The 11,133-nt window shown below is 34.3% G+C and overlaps 1 protein-coding gene across 1 annotated transcript; it reads left to right on the top strand.

The window, feature by feature from the left end:
- The first annotated feature begins 4,341 nt into the window (after positions 1–4,341).
- Positions 4,342–10,488, top strand: LOC103936328 (ubiquitin carboxyl-terminal hydrolase 6). Its single transcript, XM_009346166.3, has 18 exons — positions 4,342–4,499; positions 5,570–5,715; positions 5,824–5,859; positions 6,008–6,115; positions 6,733–6,833; positions 6,926–7,052; positions 7,263–7,322; positions 7,418–7,485; positions 7,667–7,717; positions 8,039–8,147; positions 8,261–8,349; positions 8,945–9,014; positions 9,230–9,310; positions 9,422–9,517; positions 9,613–9,661; positions 9,760–9,858; positions 9,944–10,018; positions 10,261–10,488. The coding sequence occupies exons 1-18, from the start codon at positions 4,490–4,492 to the stop codon at positions 10,314–10,316; spliced, it is 1,431 nt and encodes a 476-aa protein (XP_009344441.2). The 5' UTR covers positions 4,342–4,489; the 3' UTR covers positions 10,317–10,488.
- The last annotated feature ends 645 nt before the right edge of the window (positions 10,489–11,133 follow it).

Below are 11,133 nucleotides of genomic sequence, written 5' to 3'. Positions count from 1 at the left end.
CAACACTATCCAAGAAGAAGACATGAAAAATTAAATTTTTCTTACCTCGGTGCGGCGCGGAGAAGATGAAGAAAGCAGCGAAAGACGGTCCTTTGCATAGGCAAGTGTAGAAGATTGCTAGAGGAGGGGGAACAAATATCCTCTAGCTTTCTTTCTCTTGCAGGGTAGAATGAATTGATCTCCAAAGTTGATTTATTAACCCACTTAAGGTGGACTTAAATAGGCTTTGAGAGAAATTTATTTCCCTTCCCTAGAAGGATCTAATTTCTTATTGAAGAGGGAATCTACAACAAAATAGAAGCAGTCTTAAGTTTCCTTAAGCAAGAAGATCTTTACACCTGCTGCCCTTTCCTGCGAACAGCCCAATAGGTGTAAGGCATTTGTGAAGCCAAAAATAATCACAAGGCGACACGTGGATTTTTGGATAGGAGAGGACAAAAATACCCTTGAGGTACAATGGGATTCTTACGCGCGAGCAGCGGGCAATCATCCTTCAACCAAGTCAAAAATACCCAAAAAAGGTAACAATTCAAACTCCATCTCATCAAATCCCTTTTACAAGGTAATTCCCAAAACCTATCTCATTCCATATATTTTTTACCTCTTTTTCCCTCTTTTAGCTAATCAATTAAGCTATCATTACATAACCTCCCAAAAACATTCCTTTTATTATGTTAGTTAGCCAATTAATATATTTATTCCTAATCAACATATTAATTGCTAATTAAATCACCAAATAACACCCAAATATATACATAAAGGGCCGGCCACTCTTTTTCCAAAGAAGACCGGCCATGCCTTATAAATATGACCCACTTTGTTCTAGAAACAAAAGTTCACACTCTTGCAAAATTCCAAAAACTCTGTAAACACTTTTCTCTCTAAATTCTAACTTTGGCATTAGAGGTTCTTCGGCCAAAGCCCCACCCATTTGTCGTGGGCGCGTGAGGTTCTTGGCCTTGACCCTAAGGTGTTAATTGTTTTATAGGTGCAATTTTGTCCAAGAAGGAGGAAAAAATTTGCATCCACACATATAACATTTATATGAGACGGCTTAAAACAATAATATTTGCTCTTTATATTACACTAGATTAGTTTAACATGTGAATGTCCGTAAAGTATCATCATATGATTGGTTTTAGGGCACATTTCCAACAATTGTTACTTGAATTCCTCATTGTTGAGCCTAAAATAATCCCAAAAATCCTAGAGCCGATAGGTGGACTTTTGCTCAAGAAAAACAAGATTGCTCTCATTAAATGGGCATGCTTCTCAAATACTCCCACGTGCAGCTCATCACCCTTAAAGGTCCAAGCAGCTGAATAAGACTGCTCACAGCTCACATGCTTATAGCATGGAAAAGTCAAATCATTAAAAATAAAGATTAATTATCCAAATTCTATCTTTAATGCATTCCCAATTGAAGAAATGACTCCATTCTAGTAAGTAATCCTTATTTAAATCAATTAGGGATATTTACAACATTATCTCAAGATATTATTTCTTATTTAATAGCTTGAGAAATTCTCTTCATAAACCTTGACCAATAGGATGCCGCCATGTGTAGGGTAAAACTCTAACACCATGGCCGGCCCCCCTCCTATAAATACCTCAATCTTTACCTCCCTCGTGGGTGCGTGAAACTTAGGACTTTGATCAAAGGTGTTGATTGTTTTCCAGGTGCATTTTCGTTAAAGCTAAAGATGGCTGAAAATTGCATTAACACTCATAGCGAGCAAAGAAAAGATTAATTTACAAATTAATTGTTACTTGAATTCGTCATACTTAGCGAAGAAAAAATAAATTTACAAAGTAATTGTTGTGGGATCAAAATTTCGTTGAAATCAATGACACATATTTCAGAAAGTGTTATACATGATTTTGAAAAGCCCCCTTGCCTGCAGAGCACATAACCCAGAACGTCAACAACCAAAAAATGGATATGTCACTGATTTTGTCGATCCCTTTCTGTTTGGATTGAATGGAAACCACACAATAAACTGCTGAAAATGAAAAAAAGTTGCCTTCCTATTATTCATCTCTAAATATTGGGGGTACATTGGTAACTACGATTGAATCTCAATCTCCCACTAAAGTGAGATCATATCGTGGGAATCCCTGAGAGAAAACTGCTAATGGTTGATTTGAGATTGTGGTACTTTAAAAAAAACAACTTATTTAAAATGTGTTTGGTAAAACAAAAAAAAAAAAGTGTTTTTTATTTTATTTATTTATTTATAATTTCAAAGTATAGTAATCAATGCTCATTTAATGAACTTTTCAAATGGTAAGTATACCTCCACATGTTTTACAAAATTACAATATTTGCCTCTACATTATTGTCTTTAACAAATATTATATCACATTAAATACTATATTTTTTTTAGTCATTTAACATATTCAAAGCGATTTATATAGAAGTTTACCAAACTAGCCCTAACTAGTCATTTAAAATGTTATATCACATTAAATACTATATTCTTTTAGACATTGGTTTTTTTTTTTTAATTTTATTAAATGCACTTTTACAAAGAAACAGATTTATCAAACACTTAACAACTTTAATTTACAGTTGTTTATTCTCCAAGTACAACAAAAGTTGTTTTTTATTTTTTTTTATTTTTTTTAAAGCACAACAATACCAAACTAGGCCTAACTCGTCATGCTTTTTCTTTGAAGGTTGAATATGTTACCTTTTTTTTATTATTATTGTTTTTTACCTTTTTAATTGATTTTTCACTACAGAAACAGAATGTATCTACTTCTTAGTTAGATTTTTTTTTTAATTTTTTAATACAATTTTTTGTAGTATGATTTTTTACCAATTTGTCCTCTTTTTTTATTTTTTTGAATTTTAATTGTGAAGGAAATTAAGGGGTTTTCTTGACATTTTGAAATGCTTCACCTATATAGCCTTCTGGCTTTATATATACTAGCCTTCATGCATGCGCTCATGCTTATACAGAAGACATTTTTTGAATCACGGCGTGTTACGCGTGACTTACACGTTTTAATATATTTATATGCATGAATTGACAAAAGGAAAGTCAAATATTTGAAGTAAATAAATAATCTTAGATCATGCTAGAAAAAACCCCTTACAAATCAACCAAAGCAACTGAATTCACAAAATAAAATTGGTTTTTCAATTTCCATCTACAATCTATTGAATTTACATTAAGAATAGAGAAAATAATATTTAATATGTAACATCCCACATCGACTAACAGAGAGGGGGTGATGTGCCTTATATGTACATGCCCACCTCCTATAACACGAGGCTTTTTGGGAGCTCACTGGCTTCGAGTTCCATCGGAACTTCGAAGTTAAGCGAGTTCGGACTAAAGCATTCCTAAGATGGGTGACCCACTAGGAAGTTATTGTATGAGTTCATAAAAACAAAACTACGAGGGCGTAATCAGAGCCTAAAGGGGACAATATCGTGCTTCGGTGGAGTTGAGACTGGGATGTGACATAATAAACAACTGATTGAATTATATTATTACTAACCCATTGTGAGGTTAAGCCTACCTCCTCCCCCTTAGTGTAGATAATCGTTTGTTCAAAAAACAAAAAATCTAACGTCATATGAAAAAAAATCCAATTCTATGTGGATTGACAGATCTATTGTGTGATGCCAATTTCGACATATGAAAAAAATCTAACATCAAATTGTTTTTATATATTTTGTTGTATGAATCTTAATGCACCAATCATAGATCATAAGAATTAATCTTTATTTATTTATTTTAAACAGTGGGCTCCATAAATATTTATTAAATAAAAAAAACATATGAGTTTGAGCAGAATGAAAATTCGAGATTACCACATAAGCTCTTAAATTTACATTTACCTATTTTTATGACATCTCCGATGATCTTTGCTGTTTTTACGGATACGAACACGAAAAAGGTGTATTCAATTGAGAATTTTAGAGATTTTAATGGATTTATAAATCCATGGATTTTTATGAAGTTTAATTGATTTGTAGAGATTTTATATTAAATTTTGATTCAATTCCCTCAAAATCTCATGGAAGAGGTGAGATTTGTGGATGCTTAAAATACAATACGAAATCTCTCGAATTCCCTCTAATTCCTCAATTTTCTCAAATTCTTTAAATCAATTTCTAATTGAATACACTTGGAATGTTATAAACTTCTTTAAAATCCTAATCGAATACACTTGGATTTCTAAAGATTTTAATAATTTTTTTTTTAAATTCTAATTGAAAACACCTTAAATTTTAAAGAATTACTAAAAATCCTGATTGAATATCCTAAATCCATTAAAATAATTAAATTTTCTCAAAATTCCAATTAAATACACCACGCGAAAACTCGGGTCCAGACTCGCTCTCTATAAAACGAAAGCCAGAAAGCGTAGAACATTGAAGCACATTTGTCTCTGCCTGTTGTACAAGCTAGACTCTGATAAAACCACAGCCTCCGTCGCTCACCGATCTTCGAAGCTCCAAACCATTTCCACGATGCTTAACGGTAAGAGCGCCTCTCGAGTTTAATTTCTCATCCAAGTTATACTGTTTATTGATTTTATTTGTATTCCAAATTGTTGTTCGTACTAAATTCTTTCTAATTTCGAGCATTTCTGGCGCTTAATATTTCACTTGGCGCATTTAGGGGTTTTCTTTCAGTTTTTCAATCTGGGTTACCGGAGTTTGTGGTATTTGACGCGACTAAGCTGTTTGTTTGTCCGTTTTTTTTTTTTTTTTTAGAGTAATTTGCGCTGGATTTGTGGGTTGTAATTCGAAATTAGGATCTGGGTCTTTGCAATTTCGGGATTTCTGATGTGGGTTTTCGTATTTAAGCGGAGTGGTTCGGTTACGTATCATTTTGGTTTCTTTTTGCTGTATTCATCTTATGCAACAATGTTGCATAGCATACTAACGAAGAATCTAAGGTGTTACTGAAATCTCAGTTTTACAGGACTTCAGACTTTTATTAGAAATGAATTAACTAAGTTTACTTTTAGAGGAATTTCGGATATTTGATGTGGGTTTTTCGTATTAAGTTGCACATGTAATTTCTCAGTCAATTTAGTTTATTTTTGCTGTATTTATCTTATGCAACAATTTTGCATAGTGTAATATCGAATAATCTAAGGTGTTGCTGAAAACTCAGTTTTACAAGACTCCAGACTCTTCTTAAATGAATGAACTAGTTTTACTTTTAGCCGAATTTGGGATTTCTAATGTGGGTTTTCATATTAAAGTGGAGCGGTTCTGTTGCACGTATAAAGTTCTTAGTCAATTTAGGTTTCTTTTTGCTGTATTCATCTTATGCAACAATGTTTCATAGCATACTATCGAACAATCTAAGGTGTTGCTGAAAACTCAGTTTTACAAGACTCCAGACACTTGTTGGTTTCGATTGCATTAGTTTTAGCTCAGTAACAAATTTTCTCTCTTTCCAGACGCTATTATTACCTTAATCTGAGGACAGTATAAATGGGTTCTTCATAAGTTCATATGTTGTTCTGTAGATTTGTAACTTTTAACTTGGTTTGTAGATTACATTATTGACAATAGTGATTTATTACTCATTTGTAGTGAGTGTAAAATGGCAAAAGGAGCTGTTGAAAGCTGTGGAAATTGATACTACTCAGCCACCTTATGTATTCAAATGCCAACTGTACGACTTAACAGGGGTACCTCCTGAAAGACAGAAGATAATGGTTAAAGGTGGTTTATTGAAGGTAAATAGATTGCTCAGGCTTAGTGAAAGTGTTCATATATACATTATATATGTCTTGTTTAATTGTCAAGTAAATCCTTCTTTTATGTTTGTATGTTTTTAAATGTAGGATGATGCAGACTGGTCGACTCTAGGAGTAAAAGAGGTGGGGTTTTTTTTTTTTTTTTTTTTTTTTGAAGCGAATCACAATTAGTATTATATTTATCTGCTTCTTATTTATTGTTGCTTTAATCACAAATCTATAACCTTTCCTACAAGGAAACGAAATGATCGATAATATATACGTTTTGTAGGGTCAAAAATTGATGATGATGGGGACAGCAGATGAGGTTGTCAAGGCTCCAGAGAAGGCTATTGTATTTGCAGAAGATCTCCCAGAAGAAGAACAAGCGCTTAACTTGGTAAGTACTTTGTACTTGGGTTCTGCAGATTTAAATAGCTGAACAAGCTCTTAACGTGATAAGTACTAAGTACTTGTTCTGCAGATGTTAAAAGCTGTTATTTCTTCTTAGTGGACCTCGTGCTGTTATTATGACGCACTTGTGATATTTATCTGCAAACTTCTCCCATCTCTTTCATTTAGAGTTTTGCAAACTTCTCTTATATAAATTCGACCTCGTGATGTTATTATGATGATATGCTAGTGGCTCTGTAACATTTTGAGTTTTTCTTACTTTTTCTGTAAATATGATATTAGTTAGGATTTTGTGCTGTACTGTTCTGGCACGTTCCTTGTTGACTTGTAGTACCAATACATTATTTTATTCTCATTTGCATCTGATTCATTATCAGAAATAATGGCTTCAGAGCATTCTCAATTATGCCACCTTTACGTATTTGAAGGTTCAGTCATAAAATGAACTTTTTCGTCTTTTTTTTTTTTTTTTGGAGTAATTTTAACTTGTTAGACTTTTATGCGTTTCTAAATTCCATGATTTTGTTTTGGGTTTCAATATTTTTTCCTTTTCTTTTTGCGTTGTGTATAAATTATTTCAACCTATGTTACTTTTATTTACAGGGTTATGGTGCTGGTCTATTTAACCTGGGAAACACCTGTTATATGAACTCCACCATACAGTGTCTGCATTCTGTTCCAGAGTTGAAATCAGCTTTGATCAAGTAAGTTAGCTTCTTCAGTTGAAGAATGTATTTCAATTTACTTAAAAATTTGTTCCTATCATACTAGTTCTGACAGTATATTATTTCTTCAGGTATTCACATTCTGGAAGAAGCAATGATGTGGATCAGACTTCTCATATGTTGACTATTGCAACTCGTGATTTATTTAGTGAATTGGATAAAAGTGTCAAGGCTGTGGCACCCATGCAATTTTGGATGGTTTGTTCTTTATTCACTGTTTTAATTAATTTCTTGAACACGTTTCATCTTTCAATGAAGCTTACGAAACTTGTACAGTATATTCTTAATTCTTGCATTCTACTTTTGCATAGAAGCTTTGTCATGGAGCCTGATATCATTAGTGTATAGGTAGTTTCTTACTAGTACAGGCGGAAAGATAAACAAGTTGGTTTGTTGTTATATCTGCAGGTATTACGCAAAAAGTATCCTCAATTTGGTCAGCAGCATAATAGTACTTTCATGCAGCAGGTTTTCATTTGGTTTTTATCCTATTGTAATGCTGCATTTTTTCAGTCTAGTTACTTTGGTAGTTTATTGAATTTTTTGTTCTTAATGTGTGACAGGATGCTGAAGAATGTTGGTCACAGCTTTTATACACCCTTTCTCAATCTCTAAGATCGACAGGTTCTAGGTGGGTTATTTTATTTTTTCTGGGTTTAGATGTGTGTAGGAACTGAAAGTGGTTTAATGACCTTAAACTAATGATCTATGGAAACTTTCTTTTAGGTTCAGTAGCAATTTTTGTGTTCTGGTTTCCAGTCTGTTTTCTGCCATATATATTGGAAATTATACTGAATAATGTCCTCTTGCAGTGAAAGTCCAGACTCTGTTAAAGCCCTTTTCGGCATTGAACTTGTTAGCAGGTTAGACATCTGCAACTTATCAACTTACTGTATACTAATTAGATATTGACTTACACTGAATAGCAGTCTGAGATTACGTAACAGTTTTCTTTGTTGTGATTATGAAATTGAAATATATACTTTAGTTTTCTGGATGATTGGTTTAAAGAAAATTTAACAGCTGACGTTTGAATAATTTGTTCAGTTTCCTCTTGCTGGCACGATATATGACTGGCTTGTTGAAGTTCATATTTCATTTATGAGTTATAAGTTAAAGAGTTATTAAATGACGCTGCAATGTTTCTACCATTTCTTGTATTTATTGATGTGGTGGAATGCTAGGGTGCACTGCGTAGAAAGTGGGGAAGAAAGCTCAGAAACAGAGTCAGTTTATTCTCTGAAGTGCCACATATCACATGAGGTGAACCATTTGCATGAAGGGTTAAAACATGTAAGTATAATCTTCTTCATTTCATTTTGTGTGTGCGTGCTAGAATGTGGTGATATAATCAAGATACTCGATAGTAATTACAGGGTCCTCATATATTACACTGCTTCACGCAGGGCTTAAAATCAGAATTGGAAAAAAACTCACCTTCCTTAGGGCGTAGTGCGATCTACGTCAAGGAGTCTCTTATCAATGGCCTTCCGAGGTACAAAATGACTATATGTATACTATTCTTAATGCATTATTCTTGATTGTAACCTTTTAGTCTCCAACATGTAATAAGTTACACTATCACGTAGTCAGTTTAGTATCTTGTGCCCTTATTTAAGGGTCTCATTAATAAATCATTTTCTTTTTAATTTTGAGTTTTCATTTATTTTTTGTGCTACGGAGAGAGGAAAAGTATGTAGGAGAAAGGTGGAATAGAGAGAGGTAAAGGAAGGATGGTGGAAGAAACGCAAAATGAATGTGTATGGAGTGACAGACAAAATGAAAACTAAAAAACAAAACTGGAAACAATATTGTTTTCACTTTCATATTTTTGTTTGCATATAATTTTCTTCATTTCTCTATCCTCCTTCCCACCACCTCCGTTCATCCCTCTCCGTTCCTCACTTCTCCCGTATACTTTCCCTCTATTCTAGCACAAAAATTTAAAACATAAACTAAAACTGAAATGGTTATCAAACGGCCCCAAGTTTGTGGATGGGTGGCTAAATTCTGTGTGGTCTGCCCTTTTGACTTTAACCCAAAAAAATATTACAAAAGTGGAATCTTAACAGAATTTTTTTTCCCTCAAGGTACTTGACCATTCAGTTTGTACGCTTTTTCTGGAAAAGGGAATCAAATCAGAAGGCCAAGATTTTGCGGGTAATGCCTATTTTCTTCTTCTGATATACAAATTATCATTTGTCTCTTTCCATATCGTTCTAGGTGGAAAAAGATAGTATTCCTAAGAGAATTTCTGTGTATGTGTTGAGTATGCTTGACAGTTTTTTTTGCAACTTTAGTGCACTGATATCTTATTGTGAAAGTGTTAATAGAAACACTGCCTATTAAATTTAAACTGTTTTCACTTATCTCAGAAAGTCGATTACCCTTTGCAATTGGATATTTTTGATCTGTGTTCAGATGATCTTCGCAAAACGTTGGAAGCTCCTCGTCAGGTATATACTTCTATTTGATTTTGACGAACTTATGTTAACATTTGGTAAAGAATATTCACTTTTTTTGTTTTTTTTGTACTGGTCCAATTTATTTCCAACCTCAACTTTCAGAGACTGAGGGATGAGGAAGGTAAAAAACTTGGTTTGAAACCCAGTGAAAAGAGCTCTGATTCAAAAGACAAAGATATCAAGATGTCTGATGCGGAGGTGATTATACAACCTAGCTATACACTTTCACACAGAAACCTCATGAACTGCCTATTTGATTACTTATAAAGCATCACCCTCTTTTCTGCGTGCAGGGATCTTCAAATGGAAGTGGAGAATCATCTTATCCTACACCAGATGAAGGTTAAAGTCAATCAACCTTGTGATTTTTCTTCTTCTGTGTTTCACTCTGGTTCTTCGAGTCCTTAGTTTGCACTTATTTTGCTGTCCCATTGCTGCAGGTGCTATGACTGGAATTTATGATTTGGTTGCTGTGCTGACACACAAGGGTCGTAGTGCAGACTCTGGCCATTATGTTGCCTGGGTCAAGCAAGAAAGCGGTCAGTTTTCTGGAATAACTGCTAGTTTGGTTGCATGTGATTATTACAAACCTTTCAACTCATGGAATTCTTTTGTTGGTTCAAGGGAAATGGATCCAATATGACGATGACAATCCCTACCCACAGAAGGAGGAAGACATCACCAAACTCTCCGGAGGAGGTAAGATTGCTGGAATTTCTTTGCTTGCTAACCTCCTGTATAGTAGCATGAATTTCACTAAGGACTGCTCTATGGTTCTCTGGCGCATATATAACAGCAGAGCGGCTCACTTGTTAACTTGTCAATTAACAATGCCTAAACCTACTTACCCATGTTTTGGGCAGCGCTCGTGTCCCGCTTTGGCATTTATCTTGGTCACCTTAAAATTGTCCGTCACTCTAATAGTTTTTGCTTGTTTGCAGGTGATTGGCATATGGCCTATATCTGCATGTACAAGGCCCGTACCATCCGCATGTGATATTTCCTTTACCTCAATTGAAATTGAAATATCCTTCCAGTTTATATTTCTCAGGATTAGATTCTACACCAACTGTATCGTGTGCAATTGAAATTTGTCCCAAATGTGCGTTAGAACGAAAAATTCTGATATTTAGATGCGTTTTAATTATGTAAGCAAATTTTTTGGTTTACATTGAAGTTTGTTCTAATTGTGTGCTAGAACGAAGACTGTTGCCATTTAGATGTGTCTTTAATTTGCAGAGTATTACATATTCGCCGTAATGCTTGATTTACGCTAACAGTTAGCGCGCTGATGACAGTCGAGTCGAGGACTTGAGTGAAGTTGAAGGGGAAAATCTCCACTATAAACTTGGTGTAACTTTCCACATCCTTGACACCAGGAGGAAGAATTCTAACAACCTTGCACGTATACTGAGCATTAAGCTGCACGACATGTTTTCTTTCCTTATCGCAGACGAATCCCAAGCTTATCAGAGCGCGTATGATTGGACACTTAGATAAGGATCCGAGATGAGAGTATGCCACTGCGTGCACACACTTGCATTGAAAAACGAATCTACTGCTCGGAAGCCGAGAAAGTATTTCTGCCAACAAATCGTTTGGGATTGAATGCTTGTTGGCACTTGCATCTGTTAACTAAAGAGAGATTTATTTCGCACGCTATTTTTATCCTAGTTCGTAACAAACAACCAGTGTCTTCTGTGTTGTCTTCTACGACTTACTATTAGCTTTAACCTACACAATTTACTATTAGCTTTGTACAACGAACATTGAGCTGAGATCATGAACTTTGTTCTATTACCCTTCATGATATC

The sequence above is a fragment of a genome, unplaced genomic scaffold (assembly GCF_019419815.1).
Source record: "Pyrus x bretschneideri cultivar Hongxiangsu unplaced genomic scaffold, Pyrus_bretschneideri_v1 Contig95, whole genome shotgun sequence".
NCBI classification, from domain to species: Eukaryota; Viridiplantae; Streptophyta; class Magnoliopsida; order Rosales; family Rosaceae; genus Pyrus; species Pyrus x bretschneideri.
The sequence above is the reverse complement of the archived record's forward strand: the minus strand, read 5'-3'. Positions and strand labels throughout refer to the sequence as shown.

What these genes read in the sequence shown, in the direction of transcription:
- LOC103936328 (XM_009346166.3), top strand. An exon ending in CTAAGATCGACAGGTTCTAG is followed by an intron (nt 7,486 to 7,666) that starts GTGGGTTATTTT and finishes GTCCTCTTGCAG; the next exon opens with TGAAAGTCCAGACTCTGTTA. An exon ending in CTTATCAATGGCCTTCCGAG is followed by an intron (nt 8,350 to 8,944) that starts GTACAAAATGAC and finishes TTTTCCCTCAAG; the next exon opens with GTACTTGACCATTCAGTTTG.